Raw genomic sequence first — 15023 nt, forward strand, 5'->3', positions numbered from 1 at the left:
GCAAGGATCCTGCCCTGTCGTGCCCTCCTGTTGTGGCTCCGCGGTGTTTCCTCCTCCGTGGCCTTATGGGGTAGCCCTACAGCTGTCGTCCTGGGCCTCCGGAAGGAGCCCTTCCAGGGTTCCCTCTCCCCAGCTGGGTGACGAATGACTGAAATGCCTTCAGTAGCACACGAGTGTTCCCCGAAAATACCAGCAGCATAATCACTGCTAACTCGTTGCTTCAGGAAACAAAACCAAACCAAACCTGATCCACCAGGTGCAGAGGTGCCTCCCTGGGCTCACTTGGCCTGCTTTCCACCTTGCAACAAAACAGGACCCACAAACAAGGCGGTGTTGCTTTCCAGTAAAATCGCCTTCGGTTACTTTGGGAGATGCTATAGCGAAGCCCCGAATGGCTTTCTGAGGTTTGGTTTGAATAGGTGTGTTGCAGCGCCCTGAACCCCGTTCAGATAGTCCGTGTCCTATCAGATCGTCCCTCAGAACGGGCAGCAAAGACTCAAGGTCCCAGAGCTGGTACCACGTCCCCGGGGGCGGAGGGGGGGGAGGGTATGGTCCTGCCCTCCTCCACCTCGCTGAAGAAGGCTCTCCCTTCTCCTCCCCAGGCGTGGAGAAGCTGATCCACCACCTGCGAGAGCATGGCGTGCCCGTGGCCGTGGCCACCAGCTCCGGCTGCGCGTCCTTTGAGATGAAGACCAGCCGACACAGGGAGTTCTTCAGCCTGTTCGACCACATCGTTTTGGGTGATGACCCCGAAGTGAAGAGTGGGAAACCGGACCCCGACATCTTCCTAGCCTGTGCGAAGAGATTTTCTCCTCCGCCTCCCGTGGAGAAGGTAAGGCCCCCAGTGAGGAGAAACGTGGCCTGGTGCATCCCCCCGAGCAGGGTTTGTCCACGACTGGAGCGCCTTGTGTCCGCTGGGGGAGAGCCACCATGAGAGGGGGCCAGGGAGAGGGGGCGGCCCACGGACAGGACACCATCAGATCCCATCAGCTTGGCAGGAGGGGTCAGCGGGCCAGTGATCCGGGATGCGCGGACGGGACGTTAGACAGCTCGTGTGGGACGGCCCGGTGGACGTGCTGGAGGGAAGGGGCTCTGCATGGGGCAGGACTGCACCCGGACTGGCCAGGAGCAGCCTTCAAGGAGCGTGCTGGTTGGGACAGCGAGGGGACTCATCAGTGCTCACAGCAGCCCCCGCCCCGCCCCCACAGGTGCTTGTCCCGGAGGGGTTGTTCCTGCAGGGTGTCTGCTCACAGTGACCTTGGGCTTTGTGGTGACCTCTCCAGGCTTCTGTTTGTCTGCAGGCCGAGGGGACGGGTGGGGTTGGTGGTCCAGGGCCCTCTCGCCTGTCTGTGCACAGTACTGCATCATGCAGGTGCACAGTGGGATGGGGCAGGGGTGTCAGCCACCGGGAAGCACGTGTCCAGCCGCTGGACAGTGTGGGTGCAGCTCTGCCTCAGATTCTCCTCCCTGCACTGTTCCTGTTGGCGCGGGGAGCTGAGCCTCCTTGTGTGCCCTGCAGATTCCAGAACATGGGAGACGGTGGGGGGGGGGTGGCGGGCTGAGGTCTGACTGTGCGCCTGCAGATTCCAGAACACAGGGAGTCGGTGTGGGGAGGGGGGTGGGCTGAGGTCTGACTGTGCGCCCCTGCAGATTCCAGAACAGGGGAGATGGTGTGGGGAGGGGGCGGGCTGAGGTCTGACTGTGCGCCTTTAAATTCCAGAACAGGGGAGACGGTGTGGGGAGAGGGCGGGTTGAGGTCTGACTGTGCGCCTATAGATTCCAGAACAGGGAGATGGTGTGGGGAGGGGGCGGGCTGAGGTCTGACTGTGCGCCTGTAGATTCCAGAACACGGGAGACAGTGTGGGCGGGTGGGCTGAGGTCTGACTGTGCGCCTGTAGATTCCAGAACATGGGAGACGGTGTGGGGAGAGGGCGGGTTGAGGTCTGACTGTGCGCCTTCAGATTCCAAAACACAGGGAGACGGTGTGGGGAGGGGGCGGGCTGAGGTCTGACTGTGCGCATTCAGATTCCAAAACACAGGGAAACGGTGTGGAGAGGGAGCGGGCTGAGGTCTGACTGTGCGCCTATAGATTCCAGAACACGGGAGACGGTGTGGGCGGGCGGGCTGAGGTCTGACTGTGTGCCTGTAGATTCCAGAACACGGGAGATGGTGTGGGGAGGGGGTGAGCTGAGGTCTGACTGTGCGCCTACAGATTCCAGAACACAGGGAGATGGTGTGGGGAGGGGGCGGGCTGAGGTCTGACTATGTGCCTGTAGATTCCAGAACATAGGGAGACAGTGTGGAGGGGGGGCTGAGGTCTGACTGTGCGCCTCTAGATTCCAGAACATGGGAGATGGTGTGGGGAGGGGGCGGGCTGAGATCTAACTGTGCGCCTGCAGATTCCAGAACACAGGGAGTCAGTGTGGGGAGGGGGTGGGCTGAGGTCTGACTGTGCGCCCCTGCGGATTCCAGAACACAGGGAAACGGTGTGGAGAGGGAGCGGGCTGAGGTCTGACTGTGCGCCTATAGATTCCAGAACACGGGAGACGGTGTGGGCGGGCGGGCTGAGGTCTGACTGTGTGCCTGTAGATTCCAGAACACGGGAGACGGTGTGAGGGGGGGCGGGCTGAGGTCTGACTGTGTGCCTGTAGATTCCAGAACACGGGAGATGGTGTGGGGAGGGGGCGGGCTGAGATCTAACTGTGCGCCTGCAGATTCCAGAACACAGGGAGTCAGTGTGGGGAGGGGGTGGGCTGAGGTCTGACTGTGCGCCCCTGCGGATTCCAGAACACAGGGAAACGGTGTGGAGAGGGAGCGGGCTGAGGTCTGACTGTGCGCCTATAGATTCCAGAACACGGGAGACGGTGTGGGCGGGCGGGCTGAGGTCTGACTGTGTGCCTGTAGATTCCAGAACACGGGAGATGGTGTGAGGGGGGGCGGGCTGAGGTCTGACTGTGTGCCTGTAGATTCCAGAACACGGGAGATGGTGTGGGGAGGGGGTGAGCTGAGGTCTGACTGTGCGCCTACAGATTCCAGAACACAGGGAGACGGTGTGGGGAGGGGGCGGGCTGAGGTCTGACTATGTGCCTGTAGATTCCAGAACATAGGGAGACAGTGTGGAGGGGGGGCTGAGGTCTGACTGTGCGCCTCTAGATTCCAGAACATGGGAGATGGTGTGGGGAGGGGGCGGGCTGAGGTCTGACTGTGTGCCTGTAGATTCCAGAACACGGGAGACGGTGTGAGGGGGGGCGGGCTGAGGTCTGACTGTGTGCCTGTAGATTCCAGAACACGGGAGATGGTGTGGGGAGGGGGTGAGCTGAGGTCTGACTGTGCGCCTACAGATTCCAGAACACAGGGAGACGGTGTGGGGAGGGGGCGGGCTGAGGTCTGACTATGTGCCTGTAGATTCCAGAACATAGGGAGACAGTGTGGAGGGGGGGCTGAGGTCTGACTGTGCGCCTCTAGATTCCAGAACATGGGAGATGGTGTGGGGAGGGGGCGGGCTGAGATCTAACTGTGCGCCTGCAGATTCCAGAACACAGGGAGACGGTGTGGGGAGGGGGTGGGCTGAGGTCTGACTGTGCGCCTATAGATTCCAGAACAGGGAGATGGTGTGGGGAGGGGGCGGGCTGAGGTCTGACTGTGCGCCTTTAGATTCCAGAACATGGGAGATGGTGTGGGGAGAGGGCAGGTTGAGGTCTGACTGTGCGCCTACAGATTCCAGAACACAGGGAGATGGTGTGAGGAGGGGGCGGGTTGAGGTCTGACTGTGCGCCTGTAGATTCCAGAACACAGGGAGACGGTGTGGGAAGGGGGCGGGCTGAGGTCTGACTGTGTGCCTGTAGATTCCAGAACACAGGGAGATGGTGTGGTAAGGGGGCGGGTTGAGGTCTGACTGTGCGCCTGTAGATTCCAGAACACGGGAGACGGTGTGGGTGGGCGGGCTGAGGTCTGACTGTGTGCCTGTAGATTCCAGAACATAGGGAGACAGTGGGGGGGGCTGAGGTCTGACTGTGCGCCTGTAGATTCCAGAACACAGGGAGACGGTGTGGGGAGGGGGCGGGCTGAGGTCTGACTGTGCGCCTGTAGATTCCAGAACACAGGGAGACGGTGTGGGAAGGGGGCGGGCTGAGGTCTGACTGTGTGCCTGTAGATTCCAGAACACGGGAGATGGTGTGGGGAGGGGGCGGGCTGAGATCTAACTGTGCGCCTGCAGATTCCAGAACACAGGGAGTCAGTGTGGGGAGGGGGTGGGCTGAGGTCTGACTGTGCGCCCCTGCGGATTCCAGAACACAGGGAAACGGTGTGGAGAGGGAGCGGGCTGAGGTCTGACTGTGCGCCTATAGATTCCAGAACACGGGAGACGGTGTGGGCGGGCGGGCTGAGGTCTGACTGTGTGCCTGTAGATTCCAGAACACGGGAGATGGTGTGAGGGGGGGCGGGCTGAGGTCTGACTGTGTGCCTGTAGATTCCAGAACACGGGAGATGGTGTGGGGAGGGGGTGAGCTGAGGTCTGACTGTGCGCCTACAGATTCCAGAACACAGGGAGACGGTGTGGGGAGGGGGCGGGCTGAGGTCTGACTATGTGCCTGTAGATTCCAGAACATAGGGAGACAGTGTGGAGGGGGGGCTGAGGTCTGACTGTGCGCCTCTAGATTCCAGAACATGGGAGATGGTGTGGGGAGGGGGCGGGCTGAGGTCTGACTGTGTGCCTGTAGATTCCAGAACACGGGAGACGGTGTGAGGGGGGGCGGGCTGAGGTCTGACTGTGTGCCTGTAGATTCCAGAACACGGGAGATGGTGTGGGGAGGGGGTGAGCTGAGGTCTGACTGTGCGCCTACAGATTCCAGAACACAGGGAGACGGTGTGGGGAGGGGGCGGGCTGAGGTCTGACTATGTGCCTGTAGATTCCAGAACATAGGGAGACAGTGTGGAGGGGGGGCTGAGGTCTGACTGTGCGCCTCTAGATTCCAGAACATGGGAGATGGTGTGGGGAGGGGGCGGGCTGAGATCTAACTGTGCGCCTGCAGATTCCAGAACACAGGGAGACGGTGTGGGGAGGGGGTGGGCTGAGGTCTGACTGTGCGCCTATAGATTCCAGAACAGGGAGATGGTGTGGGGAGGGGGCGGGCTGAGGTCTGACTGTGCGCCTTTAGATTCCAGAACATGGGAGATGGTGTGGGGAGAGGGCAGGTTGAGGTCTGACTGTGCGCCTACAGATTCCAGAACACAGGGAGATGGTGTGAGGAGGGGGCGGGTTGAGGTCTGACTGTGCGCCTGTAGATTCCAGAACACAGGGAGACGGTGTGGGAAGGGGGCGGGCTGAGGTCTGACTGTGTGCCTGTAGATTCCAGAACACAGGGAGATGGTGTGGTAAGGGGGCGGGTTGAGGTCTGACTGTGCGCCTGTAGATTCCAGAACACGGGAGACGGTGTGGGTGGGCGGGCTGAGGTCTGACTGTGTGCCTGTAGATTCCAGAACATAGGGAGACAGTGGGGGGGGCTGAGGTCTGACTGTGCGCCTGTAGATTCCAGAACACAGGGAGACGGTGTGGGGAGGGGGCGGGCTGAGGTCTGACTGTGCGCCTGTAGATTCCAGAACACAGGGAGACGGTGTGGGAAGGGGGCGGGTTGAGGTCTGACTGTGTGCCTGTAGATTCCAGAACATAGGGAGACAGTGTGGAGGGGGGGCTGAGGTCTGACTGTGCGCCTCTAGATTCCAGAACATGGGAGATGGTGTGGGGAGGGGGCGGGCTGAGGTCTGACTGTGCACCTGCAGATTCCAGAACACAGGGAGACGGTGTGGGGAGGGGGTGGGCTGAGGTCTGACTGTGCGCCCCTGCGGATTCCAGAACACAGGGAAACGGTGTGGAGAGGGAGCGGGCTGAGGTCTGACTGTGCGCCTGTAGATTCCAGAACACAGGGAGACGGTGTTGGAAGGGGGCGGGCTGAGGTCTGACTGTGCACCTGTAGATTCCAGAACACGGGAGACGGTGTGGGGGGGCGGGCTGAGGTCTGACTGTGTGCCTGTAGATTCCAGAACATAGGGAGACAGTGTGGAGGGGGGGCTGAGGTCTGACTGTGCGCCTCTAGATTCCAGAACATGGGAGATGGTGTGGGGAGGGGGCGGGCTGAGATCTAACTGTGCGCCTGCAGATTCCAGAACACAGGGAGACAGTGGGGGGGGGGGCTGAGGTCTGACTGTGCACCTCTAGATTCCAGAACATGGGAGATGGTGTGGGGAGGGGGCGGGCTGAGGTCTGACTGTGCGCCTGTAGATTCCAGAACATGGGAGACGGTGTGCAGAGGGGGTGGGTGGAGGGCTGACTGTACACCCCTGCAGATTCCAGAACATGGGAGACAGTGTGAAGAGGGAGCGGGCGGAGGTTTGACTGTGCGCCCCTGCTGATTCCAGGAGGACGCGGGGACTGATGGAGAGGCTGGTTTCTCTTGTTTGTGTGCTGGCGGCAGGGAGATCACTGCTCAGGTGACCGTGTTTCTGTTGGCTCCTGGTTTGCGGGACGTTGGGCTGGAGTTGGTGAGTTCCTTACTTCGTCACTTCAGGGAAGAACACTTCATGGTCATTCTTTTCTCGCTCCCCAGAGAGCCCGAGATGGAGGCAGGCCCTTTTCTGACACGAATCCCGGGTGCCACTCAGTTGACAAGAAGGACTCACAGCCTGCTTGCACTGAAGCTGGGGGGCTGGGGCACATTTCGTCGATCCGTTGCGTGTGTGTCGTGTTCTGTTTTGTTTGGCTCCAGGTCCGCTGACTAGCTTGACCTGCGATGGCAGTAATTATGAGTGAGTCAGGGCTCACTCACTGTGGACCCAGCCACGGTAAGATACGTACAATACATGGACGCGGGCGGGTTCGGATCTCACTACCGAGTCCAGTTCAGTGGTTCTGGATGGGGGCGAGCCCACCGTGGCTGGGTCCTGAAGCCATGGACAGAAAGAGGGGCCCCTTCAGGGCTGGCCAGACAGACCCGGGGCGCAGCCTGTGTCGGCTCCATGTCTCGGGGCATCGCGACACCTGCGTGCTTGGCATCCCACAAATTCCACGGCCGTGTCTTCTTTTCCCCAAGAACCTCGCTTCCTGGTGGGCTCTCTACCTTCAGAGGACCAAGTCCCCCCGCGAGAAGAGCCCCTTGTCTTGTCGGGCACACGTTGCTGTTGATTCACAAGTGTCGTGCAGCTGCCACGTGTGCTGGACAGACGGGTTCGCAGAGCCGTTCAGAGACTGCGGCCCCTGCTTTCAGTGGGGTCTGCGGAGCTGATGAGAGCTCCCTAGGACACTGGCCGTCCGCGGAGCCGCCGGTGCGGCGGAGGCCGTGAGCGGGGTAAAGGAGCTCCGTGTCTTCCCGCGATCCCTGTCCCTCCTTCGCAAGGCAGGGTGTCCGTGGAAACGTGGCACTTCCACGTTTGACCGTGGGTGAGGAAGCAGGGTTTCTAGGGAAAGTGCACGCTCGCTCTCCTGCTCGCCTCGCAGGAAAACGTTCGCGGCGATACCGTGGCGAGCGAGGACGCCGCGGCTGTGTGAACACAGGGCTCCGTACCGCCGTGTCCCCGTGTTCGTCTCCCGACAGTATTTGTTTCAGACTTGTCGGAGGGAAACGAGCACTTGCATATCTTCACGGTAATTTAGCTCCTAAACTGTGCTAGGCATCACCCTTGTTGCTAATCTGTGTTTATTGACGCGTGTGTGTTTGTCTCGCAGAAGTGCAACCTTTCTGGTCGTATTTCTTAGGCAAAGAGGGTCCAGGCTTTGGGGCTTTCTCGTCGGGTGACCTGCGCGAGCTAACACTGCAGGGAGGTTTGGACAGGCCCCTTCTTGTGGGCACAGCCTTAACTTTGTACTCGGGTTCTTTCTCCTGCCTCGTACGCGAAGCACTTGCACAGAGGGTTGTTGGAATAGGCAAAGGTTCTTCGACCACGTCCCAATGCTTTCTGTTTGAGGCAGCACCGTGCCTGCCACGTTCAAGGGCATTTGCCACGATTCCTAAGTCGCTGGAGAGATTCACCGTCGCCGGCGGGCATTCATTATGCTGTGGGTGTCGTCCAATTAATTAGGTGCCGTGGCACTGCTAGGAAGGAGGGACCAACGAGCGGTGTCAGAGGCAGAGATTACGTTAACATGCTACTTACCATTCTACCAGGAGAAGTGCCCCCAGAGCGGGCATGAACCATGTGCTCACGGAAATGATTATTTCTGAACTATGCACGTGTCCTCCTTTTGTGCTAAAGAGAAGCCAAAGTGGTCCCATCTCAGAAAGTCCCCCCAGCCCGTCACAGGGCACGCAGCGGGTGGGAGCCGCGCGGACGGTCGAGGCCCCGAGGGGCGGGGTCACCCGAGCTCGGGTTCCCGCAGCACACGCGCTCCTGCAGCCTTACAGACGGAGCGGCCGGCCCCACACCGCGAGGCGGGTCGAGGGACACAAGCCGGGCGTCACCCCCAGGTCCTCGGGCGCTGTGAGCTTCCGTTCTAGTTCCTGGCCCCCGGCTGTGCACGCGTCTGTGCAAAATGGAAAGGATGATGGCTGCGGACTCGGGATTGCTTGGGTTGACACGTAGTAGCAGTAGATCCCCACCTCCGTTCCAAGAAGCGTCGCCGCAATTACTCTGCATATTTGGGTTTTCGTGCTAATGTTAAGAACTGAGTTCCAGGGTGCTTTGTGTTTTATTCCTCGGTACTTTGCTTTCTTTTCAAGAAAGTTCTGCACATTAAGCATTTCTATACCTAAAGAGTTAAAAAAAAAAAGAAACACATCATGGTTGGTGAGTTCTAATTGCATAACGTCCCCCTGGCTGACCTGAGACCATCCTGTCAGTGACAAAAAGAATCTCCTGAGCTGACTTTCCAGGGTAGGAAAAGGGCAGTTAATATGTTGTCCCTGATCTCTTGGCTGTCAGTGGGCTCCTGCCATCTTTGGCTCTCTGGGAAGAACGTCTTTACCTCCCAGAACGATGGGAAGCCAGCACGTGCATTGCTGGGTCAGATTTGGGGTTAGGTCGGTGGCCAGGGGAGCTGTGCGGTGCCCTTGGGCTTTTGCGTGAGTGCACGTTGCTGAGGTAGCCTCCCACTGCCAGCACCCTGGTCCGGGCACAGCGGTGCTGCAGCAGCTTCTGCGGGTGAGGGGTGTCACGGTGCCCTCGTGGTCTGCCTTCCCCAGGGCCCTAAGGGACCCAGCAGAGTCCGCATTGCTGGCCAGGCCTCATGGACACTTTGTCCTCCTGTCTCTCATAATCACTGAGCAAAACACAGCGGTTTCAGGATTACTTAATGTCTCCTGCAACGTGGCTTACCTCCCTTATTGCATTAAAAAAAAAAAAAAGTCAACTATCGTGAATATTATCTTCCGTTACTACCCTTTTGTGTCTTCTATTACGGAACCTACCTGTTATGCTTGATTTCCTTGCAGTTTCCACGAACGAGATTGCTGGCTTTTCCAAATTCCCATCAGGGAGGAAAAACGTGTCCTATACTCTCTCTTAGGTGCCGTATCGGGTGCCTGTAAATTAAACCAACAAAAGGTCTGAGTAAGAGACAAGACATATTTTTATTTACTTATGGATGTGGCAGTTCACAGAAAAAATGTGATTCACGGAGGCCGTTGGCATATGGGGCCTATATACCATCTTAATAGAGGCTGGAGAAAGACCGAGGAACCCGTCAGGAGGACCAGGGACTGTCAGGAAAACTAAATGGGCTCTTAGAGCAGGTGGGAGACGTGGTAGGTTGACGACAATGCCGTAATGTTTAGGTGACTTCGTAACGCAGGTACTGCCCGCTGCTGGCCTCTGTGCAGCAGCTAAGACTCCACTTTCTCCCGCTGGAAAACTCCCAGGGAGAGCCCTTCCGGCAGTTGAATTCTTCAGGAGCCTGTGCCTTGTGGAAGACAAGGAGGAATCACAAAAACCCTCTTTCTGCAGCTCTTGATTCTCCATTGTCCTCTGTGCAGTGTCATCCTCGAGCCACTGGAGTGTGTTCTGGACTCCCTGACCCCGAAATGTCCTCTTTTCCGTTTCCAGCAGCCCTTTGTCCCTTCTGTGCTGTCTCCTGTGCTCAGCCTCTCGCAGGCCCGACTCAGCGCCCTTTGTTTGCAGAGCTCCCTCGGCCTCCCTCCTCGCTGGAACGAGCTTGTCTCTGCTTCTCCTACGCTGGCCTCATCTCACACCTCCACCCACCCCAGGCGCGGTGGTCCCGTCTGCCCCCATCTTTGCCTGGTCCGTCCTGCCTTCTGGTGCATCTGCGTCCAGCCCGTCGCGGCCTCGCCTGGGACCTGCTGCTCTCCTCCAGGTCCTCCCTTCCTGCCCAAGTGGCTCCCTTGCCCTGTGGATTCGGTCCTGCCATCCTGCCCAGAGACCTGCTCCATGCTGGGGACCTCCGCAGCGCCCCTGCCATCTCTGCAGACCTCCGGCGGCAGCACCCTCCCCTGCTGGCAGTGCCCTTGAGCGAAGACGACGGCGCGGGCAACTGCTCAGCTCTGTTCAGGGTGACTCGCGGCAAGGCCCGGTGAAGCCGTTCACCACGGGACGCCTGTTTCTCCCGCCCGTGCTAGAGCTTCACACACACACGTGCTACGCACGTACTTCACACAGACGCGTACGTCACACGTGACGTAAAGTGCTGAAACAGGAGGCCAGCGGCGACGTTTGTGACCACTGGAGAGGCGCCTTCCCAAGTGAGGCTCGTACTGTGCTTGCCGCGGCACAAGGGCCGTGCGGTTTCTCCGCTCTGCGAGCACTTGGGCCCGGGCTGGTGACAACCGCGTCCAGCCGTTGCCGAGAACATGGGCTCGTCGGGCCGTCGCAACGGCACGCACGGTAGGAGCTCTCTGGGTCAAGCCAGCACGCTCCCAGGGGACGTGGGACGGGCGTCAGACATTGAGACGGAGGACCTGTAGCTAGGAATTCGGATGTTCACTAAGCGGCTGTGCACGCCAGTAACTCCTCCCCGGCAGGAGCAGTCTTGCCACAGTGGCAGAGCGGGGACAGCCCGCCAGGGCCCCCGTGGGTTTCTCCGTCAGTCCGTGCTTCTGCCGTCCCGGGGTTTGTAAAGCCGGTGGGGTAGAGTGCTCCGTGTGACTCTCCCCGCCTCCCGTCCACCTCACGGTGCGCAGACCCCTCGGCCGGGTCGCCCCATCCCTCACTGCTTCCTCCCGCACTGCGTCTTCGCTGGCTCCCCTGCGTTGCGAGCGAGCCAGGCACGCAGCCTTTTGTGCGGGCTGTGTCTGCCGACGCTCCGTGGGGATGACAGAATGGGGGCCACGGTCGGGAAGCACGGGTGTCGTCACCATCTGGGCTAAGTCAATACTCGGTGCATACGTCCGGCGATTTCCAAGGACGGCATTTAACAAATCTGGAGTGGTTCTCTGGTTCTTTTGCAAAGGCCTCTCCAAAGCGGGACACATCCGCATTGCTTTGTGTGTTGAAGCTGCAGCACGGAGGTCACCTCAGGGGGTTGGGGAGTGTTCATGTGTGCCCCAAATCTGTGCCCTGGAAGCTCCACCCCAGGCCGACGGGGACCTGTGGACACCCGCTTCGGCCCACACTTGGCCGCAGCTTTGTCCCAAGTGTTTGCGAGAGGTTCCAAATCTCTGGGGGTGCTGGGGGCCTCGGATGCATCTGTCTTGAACACTGTCCGAATTCTGAAAAGCCCCATCCCACGCCTCATCCTGTCAACAGGATTTTAAAGTGGAAACTCTCGTTGTCTCCTACGCACAGGTTTGTCGCCCGGATGAACGCATGAGGTGTTGGGGTGTGGATCTTGCACGAGGGAGGCAGGTTGGCCACTGGGACGGGAATTTGTTGCCGACGTCGCCGTTCTCAGCCATCAGTGAATCAGCACACGTTCTTCTTCCTACTGTAGGGAGGACGAAGGGGTCTGTCTTATTGGCTACAGACCTCGGAGCGCAGCCAGAGGCTGTGTTGGTTGTTTTTATCTTTTTCCACCGTGATTTATAAAATCCGTAAGTAAGTATCTTGGATGCGTGTTACCTGTGCACTCGGAGGCTCGCCCTGGACGAGTCCCTCCCAGGCAGGCCTGACCGCTGCTGTAGGGTCAGGATTCGGGGTGTGGCCTACCAGTGTCCCTTCGCCGGACTGGGGTGTGGCGTCAAGACCTACCGGGCCGGCCGGGCTGCTCTCCAGAGGCTGCGGAAGAGCCCGTGTCGCAGGCCATCAGGTCGTGAGTGGCCAGAATCGAGTTCCTTGCGGGGTAGGAGCATGGTCCGCCTTCCCGGCTGGCTGTCCCTGGGGCTGTGCCCTCCGGTCCTGCAGGCCTCCTCTGGTCCTGTCTCCCAGAACTTAGGAGGAAGCTGCTTCGAACCCTTCCTCCCCTCGAAGTCTCTGCCTCTGCAGCGTCCTCGCCAGTCCAGCCAGAGCACGTGTGCAGCTTTTCTGGGAGCACCTGATCCGATGAGAACCCCTCCCCCCACCCCCCCACCCCGCCTTCTGTCTGGGACACCCGCCCTGCCTGGAGGTCCGTGACCTGAATGCCACCCACAAAGCCCCTTCACCACGTGAGGGACCGCCGTCCCAGGTTCTGGTCAGTGAGGCGTGGACATCTTGGGGGCCCGTGCTGCCCACTTCCGTGCTTGCTCCCCGTTTCAGTTTCCCGCACTTCCAGAATGCACAGAAGACGGTCACGGTGTGTTTGCATGACATTTGCTGCAGGAGTCAAGCTGCTCCCGGCCACCCCGCCCGGGGCTTCCGTCCGGGGACCCTCCTCCGCTGGTTCTCCACCGTCATCCAGGGGTTCGGCTTCTCATTCTTCAGGATCCTGTTGCTGACCCGCAGCGACTCCCCCCCGGTCCTGGGGTGCCCGGGTCGGGAGGAGGCTGGTGCCACACCCGATGGGGACGCCGTGTCTGCGCGTGGGTCAGAGCTCCTCACTGCTGCTCCGTTTCTAAAGGGAGAGAGTGCGCTGCACAGTGAAGACATTGAACTCTCCGGCATAAACCCATGGGCGGTCCAAGCGTCCTCCTCCTCCGTGCTCCCCGGGCAGAGCGGGAAAGCCGGCGGATGGTACGGCGTCAGCTGGCTGCCGTCCCAGAAAAGAAGACCGGAATGCGGTTCTGAGATCACGCATAGGACTCTGGACAGGACTGGGTTCCACTCAGAATCTTAGCAACCAATTACAACGCTCTTTCCATTTGCAAACCCCAAGAACAGCCTTGGAAACGCGAGGCCTGTCCTTAATGCTCCTGACAGAAGCTCCAAGCCCGTTGGGACCCACGACACCTTCCGCACGGTTCCCCACCCGGCTTCAGGGCTCGGGCGCCGTCCCCACAGCATTGCCTGGCTCTGCCCGGCAGTGCCCCCTTCCCATCCCCCGCTGCCAGGGTCCAGGACACCATTCTCGTCCTGCTCGCACGCTCCTTGTGCCAGCACGTCTTCTGAACCGTTGAGTCCAGACGGGAAGAGAGATGCCCGTCTGCATCCCAAGAGGTGACGTTTGCCTTCCCCTTGTCTAAAGGAAGGGGATGGTGGGCGGGACACCCTCCTGGTGACCTGACCTTCTGTCCCCTTGGCACATTTTCTCCTGGACACTCTGCAGAGCCCACAGCTGACCAGGCGGGGGAGGGAAGGGCAGGGGTCCCGGACACTCTGCAGAGCCCACAGCTGACCAGGCAGGGGAGGGAAGGGCAGGGGTCCCGGACACTCTGCAGAGCCCACAGCTGACCAGGCAGGGGAGGGAAGGGCAGGGGTCCCGGACACTCTGCAGAGCCCACAGCTGACCAGGCGGGGGAGGGAAGGGCAGGGGTCCCGGACACTCTGCAGAGCCCACAGCTGACCAGGCAGGGAGGGAAGGGCAGGCGTCCCGGACACTCTGCAGAGCCCACAGCTGACCAGGCAGGGGAGGGAAGGGCAGGGGTCCCAGGGTTCTTTACCTTTTTACTCACTTTCATGGCTAATGCGATGCAAACAGAACCACAGCCTTGCAGCCCTGTAGACATGGAGAGGGAAAGTTGGTGTTGTCTGTTCTCTTGATTGTGAGTCCCTTAACGGATTTTGGAAGGAAAGTGGAGGACGTCTACGGAAACAAGATGAATGTATCTGTGTCAACAGGACTTCTGCCACGGCACGGCGTATGTCGTGGAAAACTTCCCCCCCAGTACTTCTCCCTAAAATGTCTAGGGGACGTTCAGCGCCTTCCTCTGAAAACAAGCTTCTACCTTGGGGGAGCTCCGTAAGCAACGCCGACTCAGTAGACTGAAGCACAAGCGGATCTCCAGGGTCATGGCTGTGCTCCTTGTCCATCACAGACCCACCGTCCACCCTGGAGCCCACGGAATCTGCTTTCTGGAGACAGTCTCCCTGGACGGGTGCATCGCAGAGCATTCCAGAAACCCTGCCCATGACGGCATGCTAGTGGACAGCTTAGAATCCAACGTCAGCACGGGGCTCGGGAGACAAGACGAGACAGTCACACGTTCCCCTGACAACCCGCACACCCTCCTTTCTGGAAATGCTGGGTCTGCTAGGGCGCGGCGTGACAACGGGCTCCCCTTCCGTGAGGGCATCTCGGGAGTTTGAGGGCAGGAGCCTCCCCGGAACACCGCCGTGCAGGTCCGTTCACGGAGCTCCCCTGGCCGGGAAGCAGGTGGCTGAGTCGGCCGCAACGGGCCGGGACCCAGACACCTGAAGCTGCTGCATTGGGGGCCGGGACACGCGCACCTCCCCTAGCTTGGGGACGGAGAGGGGAAGGCCCTCGACGCCCAGTGGCCTACGGCGGCTCTCCCTGTGCGCAGACCACGTTCTCTGGCCTTGCCAACCTTTCCTGCACGGGAGCTTTGGAGACAGCTCAGAAAACGTCCGTCCTCAGGGCAGCAAAGACACTCTGCTCGCCCGTGACCATTCCGTGTGCCTGAGCCTCTGCAGCCGGCCCTCCCAGAGACAGCCCCGCCTGGCTGTGCCTTCGCTCCTCTGGGGACGTGGGGAGCTGGGCCACGGAGGAAACCCTTATTCCCTTTACCCTGACCCGTCTCAAGGCAGTTCTTCTGCCAAGAAGGTGGTCGTCG

At 60.0% G+C, this 15023-nt stretch overlaps 1 protein-coding gene across 1 annotated transcript in view; it reads left to right on the forward strand.

Annotated features, from left to right (window-relative positions):
- The window catches only part of LOC122897573 (pseudouridine 5'-phosphatase), an 80801-nt gene that overhangs the window by 57242 nt on the left and 8536 nt on the right, over nt 1-15023 (forward strand). Inside the window, exon 3 of the mRNA XM_044235841.1 lies at nt 603-832. Within this exon, the coding sequence (XP_044091776.1) occupies nt 603-832 (230 nt within the window). The remainder of the gene's footprint in view (nt 1-602; nt 833-15023) is intronic.

The sequence above is a fragment of the Neovison vison genome, chromosome X (genome assembly GCF_020171115.1).
Source record: "Neovison vison isolate M4711 chromosome X, ASM_NN_V1, whole genome shotgun sequence".
NCBI lineage: Eukaryota > Metazoa > Chordata > Mammalia > Carnivora > Mustelidae > Neogale > Neogale vison.